General features: G+C 49.7%; 2 protein-coding genes across 4 annotated transcripts; one reads left to right on the forward strand and one right to left on the reverse strand.

The window, feature by feature from the left end:
* The first annotated feature begins 303 nt into the window (after window positions 1-303).
* Window positions 304-5,348, forward strand: CIAPIN1 (cytokine induced apoptosis inhibitor 1). Its single transcript, XM_010403468.3, has 8 exons — window positions 304-475; window positions 770-922; window positions 1,795-1,871; window positions 2,117-2,285; window positions 2,495-2,568; window positions 2,897-3,012; window positions 3,517-3,586; window positions 4,113-5,348. Exons 1-8 carry the CDS (start codon window positions 319-321, stop codon window positions 4,221-4,223), a joined length of 927 nt encoding a protein of 308 aa, XP_010401770.1. The 5' UTR covers window positions 304-318; the 3' UTR covers window positions 4,224-5,348.
* A 2,672-nt stretch (window positions 5,349-8,020) lies between these two features.
* LOC104691800 lies at window positions 8,021-14,309 on the reverse strand. Of its 3 annotated transcripts, XM_039558542.1 has the most exons (7): window positions 14,213-14,309; window positions 13,265-13,630; window positions 10,599-10,862; window positions 10,201-10,251; window positions 9,705-9,809; window positions 9,185-9,231; window positions 8,021-8,887 (listed from the first exon to the last, which is right to left on the reverse strand). In XM_039558542.1, the coding sequence occupies exons 2-7, from the start codon at window positions 13,329-13,331 to the stop codon at window positions 8,699-8,701; spliced, it is 723 nt and encodes a 240-aa protein (XP_039414476.1). In that variant the 5' UTR covers window positions 13,332-13,630; window positions 14,213-14,309; the 3' UTR covers window positions 8,021-8,698. The 3 variants fall into 3 exon arrangements, with proteins under 3 accessions (XP_039414476.1, XP_010401768.3, XP_019143732.3); XM_010403466.4 differs by lacking the exon at window positions 14,213-14,309 and having other exon boundaries at window positions 9,194-9,231; window positions 13,265-14,205; XM_019288187.3 differs by lacking the exon at window positions 14,213-14,309 and having other exon boundaries at window positions 12,093-14,205.
* Between the last annotated feature and the right edge of the window lie 116 nt (window positions 14,310-14,425).

Below are 14,425 nucleotides of genomic sequence, written 5' to 3' on the forward strand. Positions count from 1 at the left end.
AGGAAAGCAGGTGAGTTTTTTGTTGTTTTTTGGTTTCTTTAAAGCACAGCATGCAGTCTTCCAGCAAAACTAGTGCCTGAACGGGAGAGAAACTGAGTTATGGCCTGAAGTGTAGCTCTTTCTTCATGTCCTTTTAACGCACAACTTGTGGGAACTTTGTGCTGCCTGCCTCCAGAAAATTATCCCCATTTATTAAAAAACACCTCAACCAATTACGTCACAGTGCACAGAGGTTTGTGCTGTGCTCAGCACTTATCCTTCCTCTCCCTCTCCCGCCCTGTTCCTCTCCCAGCCACTGCCAGGTTTGCTGCTGCTGAAATGGGGGAGTATGGAGTCACTCCAGGCCAGCGTGTGGCCGTCGTCTGGGACAGCTCCTCGCCGGTCGAAGGCCTCAAGGATTTGGTGGATAAAGTCCAGGCGCTGGTGGGAGCTGATAATCGTGTCTCTGTGGAAAACGTTAACCAGCTGCCTCAGTGTAAGAATGAGCTTAATTTTTCACTGTTTCCTTAACAGGGTAAGGGTTCTGCTGCTGTGTGAGCCAACACCTTCCTGCTTTGGGAGTCAGCACTCAGAACATCACCTGCTGCTGGCTCTTACCCTGGGCAATCCAGCAGGGGAAGTGATGCACCCTGGCCGTGCTTCTATGCTTGGTGTCTTTAGTCAGTTGTTGCTGTTGCACACAAGCATGAGGGCTGAGGGAGGTGGAACTGGTGTATTAAGCTGTATGTGTACATGTGTAAAATTGTACCATCTTCCTCTTTCTTCTCAGCGGCTCACAGGGAGTCCAGTTTTGATGTAATCCTCTCGGGCATGGTACCAGGCAGTACAGCACAGCACAGTGTGGAGCTCCTGGCAGAAGTAGCTCGGATACTTAAGCCAGGGGGCCGTGTCCTCCTGAAAGAACCAGTGGTTACAGAATCAGGTGAGAGAATCTTGCTTCCATGGCAACATAGCATTTCTCGTGAGGATTAGGCTGAAATAGAAAGGACAGGAACCCCAATTGATGTTCAGAGATTTTCATTCTCCTGATACACTAACCCAAATCACGAGGTTTTTATCCTGTGCTTAAGCTGGTATCCATCAGAGATGTTTGCAGTCACTCTGCTTCTATCAAAAATGCTGGATAGGCTTGTTCCTAAACTACACTGAAAAGCTTCAGTGATCACTGTTTTCTCCTCAGGGTGCAATGTTAAGTAGTTGTAGATGTTGTGTTTCTGAGGAGCTTCCAAAGTGGTTTTAAAAACAGGTAACAGGTGCTGAAGAGAGTGCCCCAGAAGCCAGTTGAGAAATAGTTATCCAGAAAAGGTTAAAAGTGGTTGGACTGGGGTTTAAGAGAAAAGCCAGAGCGCCTGCCATGGTACAGCTAGAGGAGCCATGAGAAGGTGAACACAAGATGATTTCTTAATGTAATGTGTTCATTTAGGAGTCCATGTTTTGAAAACTTTATGAGTAGTTTTCTTTAATAAGTAAAAATGTTTGGGAGTGAGTTTGTTTGGGGTTTGAGGCTGGGTTTTTTATCTTATTTCAATGGGTATTGATTGGGTTGAGAAAAGTTTTGGCATATATAGAACATACTTGGAGCTAGAATGGGTTTGTGACCCCACGCTGTTATTTTAATGAACAAGCTGCTGCTGCTTTTTCTGCTTTGTTCCTGCTGTCAAGCAGAAAGGGCCCAATTTTAGTGCAGAGGTTTGGCTCAAGAACTTCCCTCTAAAGTTCTTGCTCTTCCAGGTTTCTCAGTGAGCTGTATTCTTGTTCTTGCCTCCTCCTACCCTCTGCTTTTGTGTCTTGCAGGAAGCAATGGCAAAATCAAGACAGCAGCCAAGCTCCTCACAACTCTGACTCTCTCTGGGTTGGTGGAAGTGAAGGAGGTAGGCATGTGTTCACCATTTCCAGAAATGCCTTCGGGCAGTTGCTTGGGGATTTGCTGGGAGATGAAGTTTTTAGCTACCCTGGTTTGCTGTAAATGGCCACTGCCTGGCACAAACTTTAGTTATTGTCAGCGTGGTGTTTTTCTTCAGGATTGAAAGTACTGACTATCTGTTCACTGGAATGCTGGGCTTGGTGCTAAAAGAAGGGGTTCTGCATGAGGTTAACTTAAAATCTTACTTTGCAGCTGCAAAAGGAAGCGCTGAGCCCAGAGGAGGTCCAGTCTGTCGGAGAACATCTGGGTTACCAAGGCAATGACCTTCTCATTGTTCAGATAGAAGGCAGGAAGCCCAATTTCGAAGTGGGATCCTCCAGTCAGCTCAAACTGTCCTTTGCCAAGACACCTGGTCCTTCAGGTAAGGAGTGGAGCATGCTGAATATCTGGATTTCCTGGCTATCAGTGACAGGCATCACTTGGAACAGGGAGACAGTTCCCAAGCAGGGAGTGCTACAGTAAAAACCTATGAAGTCGGGCTTTCCAGAATTGCTTGAACTCTTTATTTGTTGGGAGTAGATGGGGTAAATGCTGCAATAACTGCTGTTTCTTCCTTTGTTTTGACTCCAGGAAAACCCTCTGTGGACCCAGCTGCTGCCAAGCTGTGGACACTGTCTGCCAATGATATGAATGATGAAGAGATGGTAAGTGGTTTTTTTTGTGAGGCTTTGCTATTCTTTCTCTCTCCCCATTCTTTCCTATTCTAAATACTTTCAGTCATGCCTGTTAGGAAGCTTTACAACTTCAGAGGTAGAAAAATCTCCCTAAGACAAAATAGCTCATCTCCTTCATGGGGTCTGGAGAGCTCAGTGGTGTGGTGAGGGCAGAGAGGAGGCAGGGATAAGAGGGCACAGCTGCAGCACTTTAATGCCTGTGTACAGATAGCACCATGTCTTCGAACGTAACTTAGCAGTGTCATTCCCTACTGAAAAGTCCATTTCCTGCATTTTGTTTCCCATGGTGTGTTTTCAGGATCTTTTGGACTCTGATGAGCTGTTGGATTCAGAAGATTTGAAAAAGCCAGATCCATCATCCCTCAGAGCTCCATCCTGCAAAGAAATGGGCAAAAAGAAAGCCTGCAAGAACTGGTCAGTATCGGTGAACCTTTCAACTGGAGCATTAAACTCTTAAGAGTTGGAGGGATTTAAAAATGATTGTAGGCAATTTGCTGTTCTTCAGAGCCTTATTGTCTTGGTTCATGTACTTTCTTATCTTAGTTATTGGAATGTAAACACAAATACAATGAAAATTGGCCTGTGACTGCTACAAATTATCACAATGGTGTGTATTATCAACAGCCATGCTGGAGGTGGCTGCATAGCTTGTGCAGCTTGCCTAAAACCCTGGTTTCTCACATTCCAAGGAGAAACAGCACAAGTAGCGAGTGCTGTAGTGTCATTTCCCACTCAGTTTTAACTTGAGGAGTGTTTCAACACTTGCTATACAAACGATGGTGCTGAAGAACAAAGTGAGGAGCGTGAGTCCCAGAGTCAGCTGTGAGGGCTGTTGCACATGAGTAGGGCTGGCACAAGTGTTGATGACTCATGACCTTTAAGCAGAAAGATGCAGGTGACTTCTTTGTTTTTCTCCAGCACATGTGGCCTGGCTGAAGAACTGGAACAGGAGAAGAAGAGCTCACAGCCCAAATCTGCCTGTGGAAATGTAATTAGTAATTTTTGTCTCTGTACTGTGGTTTGCAGTATATGATCTCTGTGTAAGAATTGCATTCCCTAGTAACTGCTGTCTGAGCTGGATCACTGCTTCCACACACTGCCTCTGCAGCTTCTGCAGAGCTCCAGCCTTTGCCCTGTGCTCACGTGCTCTGTACCAGCACATGCTGTCTTTTCTGTCTTCCTAGGGGAGTCAGAGTGAGCAGTGAGCCTTTTCCCCCTGCTCAGAAGCTAACCAGGGATCTGCTCAAGGAGGGCTGCCTTTGGGGAGCTCAGGGGACTCCCCCAGCCTGGGCACACCGGGTGGGGTGGAGACATTTCTGTGTGAGCCCAATGCCTGCACAGCTCTGCCATCCACACTAACCAGATGTGTTGAGAAGAGGGTAGAAGGGAAGCAGTTTCTGTGCTCTTACATGCTGAGGAGCATGAGACATCTCTTGAGCTGGAGAAACCATGTCACGGGAAGAAACCTGAAAGTGGCACCTGATAACAGACAGTGCTTCTCTTTCCCTTGCCAGTGCTACCTGGGGGATGCATTCCGCTGTGCCAGCTGCCCTTACCTGGGGATGCCTGCCTTCAAGCCTGGAGAGAAGATTCTCCTGCAAGAGAACCAGCTGCACGATGCCTAACAAAGACATGTCCTGCCAAGGACTCTGCTGCTTTTCCGTCACTCTGAGGTTCTTCCTGCAGTCCTCATCCTCTCAAACTCATGCTCTCCAGCTAATACTCCATGTGTGGAGGGACACTGCGGGCACTGACACTGCTGTGAGCTCACCGCTTGCCATCAGCCTTGGGCTACCTGATCCTCTGGTGACAAGTCATGTATTAGACTTCATGTTACACCTTGTTTTGGCTGACCTGACTTGATCCTGGACGCTGGATGTCACAGCGTGTCCCACCAGCAGAGGGAAGTACAGTCACGTGTCAGGTTGTCCTTGTGTGCCTGTGGCATTTCCCATGCCCCTGTCCTACAGCTCTAATTAGTCCTGATTTTCCCTGGTGAATCAGCAGCTCTGGCTCAGCCCCCGGCATGAGTGGGCTCCTGCTCTCTTTGAAATTTGAACCTGCAGCCCCTTATCATGTGGAGATGGCTCAGCAGCTCCTGTGGCAAGTCAGGAGCTTGAGCAGTATGTACACTTAGCAGTATGTACTCTTAGCAGTGTGCATGATCTTCTTAGGAAAGGCTGGCAGGCATGATCAATTTCCAGGTGTTTTGGGAGTCCCCTACCCCCAGCTGTTTCCAGCAAAATGACAAAGTTTCAGTCCCACCAAGAACTCCTGCCTTTAAGGCAGGGAGCTGATGAAACTAAACTGATAACACAAGGGCAATCTGAGACTGTCACCTCTCTTGGTGGTCACCCAAGTGAGTTACCTGCAGTGTCAAATACTTAAGAACATAGCAATAACTTAATCTCTAGATGATCTTTGGTCGCCATCTGCTCCCTCTCTGTGAGATACTATTTATTTGTGTAGTTACTGCTAGTGAAGCATCCTGCAGGTGTGGGATGAGGGTGCTGTTCACATTTTGTGCCGGGCTTGCTTCTCACCCAGGGAGGGGGAGGAGGAAAGCCCACATCCAGTGTCTCAGTGGGGATTGTTTTGTTTGGGGCTCTTGCGCTACAGGATGTGACTGCTTATTGTGTGCTACCTGAGTTACTAAACTCATGGAGGGTGCTGGGATGAAAGGCTGCTCTGTTCTTGAAATAAAAGTGACCAATAATAAAGCCTTTGTTTTAAGGCTGGTACGAGTGGTATTCTAAGTGTGTTTCTCCTTCTTCTTGGCCTCTCAGGGATTTCTCAAACTGTTCAAATATTAGGTTGCATCACCTATCTTTCACTCTTCCCCAGTCCTTGCGTCTGTCATAAGCAAGAACTGCTGCCAAGGAGACAGCAGTTGTGTGGTAAACCACCTGTCCAACCAACTTGCTGATCCTAGCTCATGATGTAAGGAAGTGGGCAAAAGCCTCTGCACACTTACGGCGTTTGAGAGTTTTATTGCCTTTTCTCAGCCTCACTGGTAGGAGAAAATCAGATCTCTATGATGTCCCTGATAAAAGGCATCCCTTACCCTGAACTCCACTTTCCTCTTGCCCAAACTGGGAGAAGCAGCAGTTTTACTTTTGTTTCTCTGCATGAGTCAGCCTTCCTTTGTATGGCCAGCAGAGCTTGAGGGGCAGCAAGGACACATTCCATGCTCCTGGCAGGAAAACCCATCAGGGATGTTTCACCCACCTGCCCTGGGTGCACACAAGGACAAGGGGCCCTCTCCACATGGAGGTGTTTGGGGCAAGGAGAGCATTACTGCGTTACTGCTTTATCTTCACACGTTTGCTTAGCTGCTTGTGATAGCATCTTTTTGAGAAGTGAAATTTGGAGGCTCAGCTCTGGCTGTAGTAGCTGCTTCACCTTTTTAAAAATAGCCAATGAGCAAAGATGCTGCCCCCACCCTTCCTGCTTGCGTGGGAGAGGTTACCTCAGCTACTTCCTCCAGCAGCCCTGGCTGCCTTTCCCCCCTTCTTGCTTACTCATGTTGCTGCTCCAAGGCTATTTCATATCTTCTTGCCTGGTTCCCTGTTAAAAAAGCTATCCCCGATCTGATTCCCCATTAACCTTGGGCACAAAGGAGGATGCAAATGCAGCACTATGAATGTCCCAGCTTCCTCCATTTCATTGATCAATAACTCTTCCCTGGTGAAGCAATGAGCCACATTTTCCCCTCCACTTCTTTTTAAGGCAGTTAAGCAAATGCAGAGCCTTTGGCAGCCCTTGTTAATCTTAAATTGATTTGTACCTCAGCTTTCCATTTTTGTCTCTTTGCAATTTAGTGAGCATGTCATTCTGCTCATATCCTTTGTGGTTTTCCTCATGGCCTTCTATTTTGACCAGTGGGATTCTGAAGAACTCTGCAGCTGTATTTGCCTCCTCTGAAACTTGCCCCCTTCCCTCAGCAAATAATAACTGGCTACCAACACTGTTAGTACAAGTCTCAGGTGTCTGGATCAGCTCTTCTTGAATTCATGAGCAGTCTGTCCCTCTTAGTTGAAGGTTTTTAATACCCTTTTCTCCTTAAAATAACAACATAAGTAATTTCATGCTATAGACACATGAGAAGGGTTGTGCTGGTCCAGCTAAAGGACCACCTAGCCTGACTATAGAGTATCATGGGATCCTTTTAGGTCAGAAAAAAGATGTTTGAGTCCAAGTTACCCCAGCACTGCCAAGCTGGTGCAGGTGTTTATGTCACTGGTGGCAGGAATATTGATGGGGCATTGAATGGAACTTGGTCATGCAAGTGCTGATGATGTCATGCCTGGCAGAGGAGCTGATGGGGTGAGTGTGAGAACCTGGCCCATGACAGATACACTTCACTTCTCACCTTACAGGATATTAGTACTAAACCAAAATCTATCTTGTCTGTCCTATTGACCAGCAGGCAACTACTTCACTCTATCAATATTGTTATCAGGAAAAGGCCAATTAGAGCTGTCCCTGAACTGCAGCTGGACTGCACACCAGTGACCCTCCTCTTGGGCTGGGAGCCCTCTCAAAATTAGAAATACCTTACCTGAGATGAAGAGAACCCTTCTTTATCCAAGGTGGAGAGATCCCTCACCTATGACAGATCCTCATTAAGTCACTGATAGCTTGCTGAACATATACTATGGAACATTACTAACCCATGTAGTTACTCCAAATTATAATAAACTTTGTATGGATAATTCATTAAGCATAAAGCATTGTCCAAGTCTGAGAATAAGACGACTGAGCTGCACTGTGGTGCCAGAAGAGGTTTGAAAAGCAGGAGGGTCCACTCAAACTTATAACCCAGTGGGAGGGTCCTCCTTATTCTTCCTGTCTACAATCCCCACATTGAATCATTCTAACTCAATGATCAATTTTCAAGGTTAGCCCCTCCATACATTCTCATTTGTTTAGCTAATTGAACTTAGAAATCCAGTGGGTGCTCTGTCAACCCTTACTGACAGTCCCCCACTTTACTCTGATCTGTTTTCATTCTACTCACTCCTAGGATTCTCAAAGTCCATCTCCACACCATCTCAAGGTGTTCCTCACTGCTTCCATACTATGATCCCATTCTGTGTCAGCCATTGGCCATGGTTTTCCCCCAGCTGCTTCTTCCCCTTCTTTGATTACACTCCTGGATTTTATACACTTGTGTAGGGCAAACACCACTTCAAATAATGGTTGGACATCTGCCCAAGTTGGATCATATGCTCTGAGAATAATCCAGAAGATCTGGACTACCTTTTTGGGGTCATCTCTGAACCTGAGCATCTGTTGTGGCTGTAACACTAAATCATCAGAGCTATGCGGTGGTTTCAAACCCAGCAGGAAAATTAACTCCACTCAAGCTGCCCCTCTTCCCCCATCCTCTTCCAACAGCAGAGGAAATACCAGCAGAGACTACAAGTGGGAATCACATTTTTACTGAAAAACTCACAATAAACACAACAGTATCAATAAAAGAGGGCACAAAAGAGAGTGCTCTACCCACGAGAAGGGTATTCACCACCAAACCAGCAAAAACACCTAACCACTCCCAGTACAAAGTAGATCCATGTGCATCACTGCAGCAGCACCTCTGTGAAACAAGAAATGCTTTTCCATCCTTGCCCCTTGTGTTTCAAGTGAGTGAAACAGAGCAAGGTCAACACACATCACAGCAGGTGCCTGCACCAGAGAAAATCCAGAAAATTCCTCCAGGATTTCTCACGGCCATGCGACCCAGCACATCCAGGACCAAGCTCTTCCTGAACACCATGTTGGCCACACAGTGCACAGTGTCATTCCTGAAACATGGAGCAAGTAGCTAGAGGAGCCTCTGTCAGTGACAGGAGACACTGAAAAGAGTTGCTGAGGCTTGGCAGTGCTTGGAACTGCAGAAGGCAAGGGGAAAATGGGCTCAAGAGCCCTGTCCTCACCGTGAGACATGGCTTCTTCCAGGGGAACATAAAGCAGGGTTGTGCAGCCACTTGGGGTAATAGGTGGCTTTGGTCACCAAGATTGCACTGCTGTATGAGCTAACACCTAGTTTTTGAGGAGGATGACCCCAACAGGTGGACAACAAGCTGCTCACCCTCCCTCATTCGCCCTCTTCCTTGGGGGAGACATCCACCTCTGTGCTGGCAGCACTGCCATCCCCACCACTCTGCTTCTGTTGTGATGGCTTGATCTCAGTGTAAATGATGTTGGAGGAAGCAGATCCTGTCCCCTTGTTTCTAAAATTCAGGTTGGCATAGGTCAGGTCTGCGGTCCCTGTCACTGGGGCCACCTGCAGGGAGAGAGCAATGAGTAGAGCCTTGGCTTTTCTTTCTGTGTCTTCCCTGCTAATATTTTTCCACTGGCACAACTCTTTGTGCTGCCCAAGCATTACCCAGCTTGCTCAGAAATGCCACCTACTCAAACACTCATAAGCCCTTATTTAATAGGAATTAATAAGTGTTTAGAACCATGTTTTCAGAAAGCAAAGCTGATTTTACTGTGAAATCCTTTAAGTGGGTATTCAACAGCCAATGCTTTTTTTGACAGGGAGGAGGAAGCAATAGGTGCAAAGCTGTCCCTGGCTTACCATACTGACCCGATTCCCCTTCACCACTTCCCCACTCATGAGCTCTCCTGAAAAAGGAAACCTAGTTTAAACACAGTAGTCAAAACAATGACAATGATCATTATTTTAAATTAAGAAAATAATGAAAGAACAAAGCCAACATCTGCATTGGTCCTGCTTTTGTTGCAGGAGAGGATGCGGCACTGTGGCTCTGTGGTTCTGAAGATAGCCAAAGGGCTGGAGGGATTGGAAAGGCCTTAAAAGCCCTTGGAGGGGCTGGATGAGAGCCCTGAGATGAACACTTCTGGATATGCAAGACCTGTTTCAATCACACAACAGGTTGTGCCATAACCAGACTCCCACCAGCAACTGGCCAGAAGGAAGGGAGAGGGGTGAACCTTCTCACCATGCTGGGACAGCTTGTTCAGGAGGACAGACTTATGAAGGGAACACAGAGTGAGCAGGAGCAGTAGGATGTCAAAGATGGACATCTCCCAAGCCTGGCTCTGTCCAGACCAACAGTTGAGGAAGAAATGCCAACCTGTTCTGTTCCTTCTGCACTGCCACAGCAGGAAGCCAATTACTGGCATGTAAAGGAGCGTCCCGACTGCAAAGCCAAAGAGGATGCACAGGAGGAGGTTGAGTCCTGCACACAAAACATCACAGAGGCACTTGTGAGCCACCATCCCCCCATGCAGGGATACATGCTGCCATTGCCTTCTTCATGGCAGGGTTAGATTCTTCCAAGACTTGGGCTTCCAGACCGTGAACCACCCACAGCATCAGGGTGCTGACAAAATCCTGTGGGGAACGGTCTCCAAACTCATCCCAACTCAACCAGGGGGTAGTTGGAACATCAGAGCCCCTTCCCAGCATCAGAGCCTCTGATCCACTGGTGCCTAGCCCAGTCTGGCAGTTGGTCCCACCCACTCATGGGAAAACATCTGGATGTTTTTCCCCTTACTGCTCCTCCCTCTTTTTCCCTGAAGACTCCTCCTGGCCCCCACTCTAGCAGTCAGGGGACTGTGGGGATGTACCTGTCCAGATCTTCTCTGTGACATCGGTCTGAGATTCTGCAGAGCCACAGCCTGAAAGGCAGAAACATGAGAGAGAGACTGTCCAGGGGCAGAGAACACCCTGCACCCTGCTCTGCTTTGGAGCAGGAGCCTTGAACCCACAGTCTGGGCTGTCCTGCTCCTGCCACCATAGCTCCAGCCATGGCAGCTGGAGTATACAGCAGGTCCTATTTCAAGGAACCAATGGCCCAGAAGCTCCATGGTGGGATCTGCCAAAAGGTGCCTTGCTGGGTTGGCTCCTCCAGTTCTTGGGATGGTTTCAGGGGAAACAACACATGGAGGAACCAGAAAAGCACTGGATATAGCATCCTTCTCTGCCCACTCATCTTCCCCATGGACACGGACCCACGGCCACTTACTGAGAACTGCTGCTTGTGTGCTGTTTCCAGTGTCTGTCGAGTTTGATCTTGTGATGAAGACCCTACACATACAGATCCCTGTGTGGGCTGTACTCATGTTTGAGCTGGTGAAATTCATACAGTTTTCTCCTGGAACCACAATGTTGGTTTGATTCTTCACTTCCAGACATTTAAGTTTGCACCTATGCACCTGCATTGTGAGATTCTCCAAACAAATCTCGCACTGCACAGTGGTGCCTGGCTCTTCCAGCTCACTGACTGTTCCTGGAAGAAACAAAACCAGAAGTGATAGCAGAAATATTTATGATCTTTCAGGGTCATGTCCCAAGTGTCACTCATGAAAGACAAGGTGAAATGACTGTCCTTTCCTGCACCAGCTGATGATCTCTTCCAAATCTGACTGCTAAGCATTCCTCAGCACTCAACACTGGAATGTTGCATGTTGACTAGTGCCACTGGACACTGTGCAGTGCACAAACTTTTCTGTGTCTCAGGAAGGACTGAAAACGTGAGGATCAGGGGGCAGGCACCTCCTCCTCCTGTGACACAGGCACCCAAACAGGAAGTGCCTCAGGCTCCACCATTTCATGGAGCATGAGGTGGGACTGAGGGATTGGCAGTGGAGAATGGTCAGGCCTAGAGAAGCAAAGAAAATATAGTAGGCAGATCCCTGCAGCCTCTCTGGCTTCATCCCACCCCCTAATGCTCACTCTGAAGTACTTCAGAATCACTGCTGAATCTCTGAGCTGAATTCATCTTCACATGTTCTCAGCTGAGTCCTCCCTCTCTCACCTCTCTTCAGTCCCTTCTTTCCACTCTAAGGGGTGTTAGAGGACTTCTGTCCCTTACCACCCTTGCTCAGTTCAGAACATCTGTTCTTGGATGTGTTGTGCTCTCCATCCTGCGTATGTACGTTCCTGCATGTGCTTTGTTCATGCTGGCAAAGATGAGCTGGGCCAGATGATTTTTCTTCTCCATATCATTCTGCTGTTTTCCATTGTTTCAGGTGACATTAAACCACTTCACCTCCCTGGCAGGGCTGCTCGAGCCTGCCTGGGGCAGACACTGCAAGATGAGATCTAACCCTACCAACACATCAACTGTGGCAGAAATCTGGTGAGCAAGTCCTGCTGGAAAAAAACCCCTATAAACAGTTGGTTTTGGGTTAAGGAATATCCACATCTGCCATGTGAAGCTGACCCCCTCTGCAATAATCAGGCTTATAAGCGTTCCTGTTTCCTTCCCCCCTGACTGTTTTCTCTCCCTGCTGCTGAAGGCGAAGCTGGTTTGAAGCCCCCCGAGCTCACAGCCTGTGTGTGCACAGTTGCAAGGGGGACCCCTCTGCAAGGCACATGGCAAGGTGCTGGCACAGAAGACGGGCTAAACGATGCAAGAGGAGAGGAAAAGGCAGCAGCAGGCACTTCTGACACCTTCTGCAGGCATAAGCAAAGAGGGAAGAGCTCAGAGCAGAGGCAAGGGCACTGGGGGACTCACCAACTGGCAGCCAGGTAAGGAGCAGCAGGGGCAGAAAGGTGTTGGTTAGCCAGAGCTCCATGCTTCCCAACAGCCTACTGGTGACCACGCTGGGTGCCTGGTGGGATCGGTCGGGAGCCTCCGTCCCTGCCTGCAGCGTGGGGGTCACTGCTCAGCCGAGGGGAGAGGAAGCCTTGCTGGGACCTCGCCCCTTCGCCACTGGGCCAGGCAGTTCCCTCTGTGCTCACAGGCTTCCCCTCTCTTCCCCTTCTCTTGCCTCAGCCCAATTCTTATCTCCTCTCTTCTCTGTTTCCTCCTCCAGTTTCATCCTGACCATACATTCTTGGCCCCGAGACCCAAGTAATGCATGCGGGAGCTGCTGATGGCCATTTCCCACTACTCTAGGGTCCAGTCCAGCAGCTCCCTGCCGCTTCCCCAGTTTCCTACAGCACCACCTCCCCACACCTCCCCAGTCTGTTTTGTTTTACACCGGGGAATGGACCCCTTGGAGGAAGCAGTGCTGCTGTCACGGCGGGGGTGGGGTGATGTCCACACCCACCTGGTGATCGGGTGTGCTCGCTGAGCTCAGGTGGGAACCCACACACCCTGCCAGCCCCCAGGGACCTGCGGTTTGACATGGGGATGGGCTTGATCTGAGTGTTCTGGTTGTGGGATGTACACGGCCCTGCAGAGCCCTGCCCCCTGCTCTGGCCACGAGTACCCAGATCCCAGCTCCAGCCCAGCCCCTGTATTCCCCTGCCACCTCAGGCATGAGGGACACTAGGACAGGAACATCCACCAGGCCAGACACAGCTTGTGTCACCCCTGCCACAAAAGGGACATGGGCAGCACTCAGCAGGTGCAGGTCGCTCTGTCTCCCCAGCTTCTGCGGGTGCAATCTCTGCTGCTCCCCACTGCCTGCCACTGCTTTTCCTCTTTGAGTTCAGAGCAAAACCTCCTCCCATCTGCCATTTCCTCCCCTTTAGCTTCTATCAGCATCCACAGTAACCACCCTCCACACCGTGCTGGGCACATACAGCCCAGCCACACGTGTCTCTAGAAGAAAGGGTGTTCACTGGAGCTCTTCTCCACCAGCCAGTGCAACCTCCTGGCTGAAGCTGAGGTCTCATCTGCAAACCAACCCACATGAGGAAACAGCAACACCAGCATAATATTTGCCGATAAGAGGGTACCAGATCCACAGGAATGACAAGTGAGAGGTTCTGTGTTCCTCTTGCTCTCCCCTCTGGACCTCTTCATCTCTTCCCATGCTCTTTCTGATGTTCACTTCCTCTCTGCATTCAAGTCATCTCCACTCATCTCACAATTGCATAATGATGTGTACTTGTTTGCTTCCTTCCCTTTGATTTCTATTCTGGTTCTCACGTTTCCTGGCACTGATGAAGCCAAGACCTTCTCCAGCAGGAAGTGCCTTCCCAGTCTTCCCAGCTGTGGTGCTGGGGGAACTAAAGGTTAATGTCTTGCCTTCTGCTGACTCCACAGAGCTCCTCTCCTATCAGAGTCTCTTCCAGCTCCACAGCAATATTCCATGGTGTTCTCTGCCAAGGAGAAAGGAGAGCAGGAAATGACAATGCTGCTGTTAATAGCACACAGGGTGCCCCATCAGGAGCAGCTATACCAGGCACTATACAGTGTCCACAGCAACAGCTGTCCATGGCTGCAGAGCTCCTCAGGAGCTCCCCACTCCCTTGAAGTGAACGAGGAAAATACAGAACGTGCCACCACGGTCTTCCTCTCCCAACTGCTGGGAGCCGGCCAGGAGCCTCCCGTGTGATGCTGGGGAGGATGAGGAGCAGTGTGAGAAGAGCTGTCCTCAGTCGGCCCGTGGTGGCTTTACAGAGGCTCCTCCTTGGGTGCTCTGCCCTCTGCAGGGTCGCCAAAAGCCATCCTGCCCTCCGCCTGAACCTCACAGCCCTGTGGGGCTGACGGGGCTCGCAAGCACATTGATCTGAGGTCCCTGAGCCCTCACGGAGCTAGGCATGGAAGGGTACGGTGACACCGAGCAGGATGTGTCTGCAGAGACTGGAGGTGTCCCGGGCTCCCTGGGGCAGAGCATCGTCAGGAGGCGGCCGCCCCGAGACCCCGATACGGGCACAGCCCGAGAGCCCGGAGCCCCTCACCGTAGCGCTGACCGCGGGGATGACGCGGCCCCGAGCTGATCTCTCATTGGCTGCTGTGTCTGTCCGTCACACCAAGTCCCGCCTCCCCGCCCATCTCCTGCCGTAGGATTGGGCGTCCCTCACGCGGCGCGTGAAGCCCCCTGGGCGCCGCCATGGCTGCGGCCGCTGCCCGGCGGAGGGGCGGTGCGGCGCTGGGCTTCCGCGCATGCGCGG

The sequence above is a fragment of the Corvus cornix genome, chromosome 11 (assembly GCF_000738735.6).
Source record: "Corvus cornix cornix isolate S_Up_H32 chromosome 11, ASM73873v5, whole genome shotgun sequence".
Lineage (NCBI taxonomy): Eukaryota > Metazoa > Chordata > Aves > Passeriformes > Corvidae > Corvus > Corvus cornix.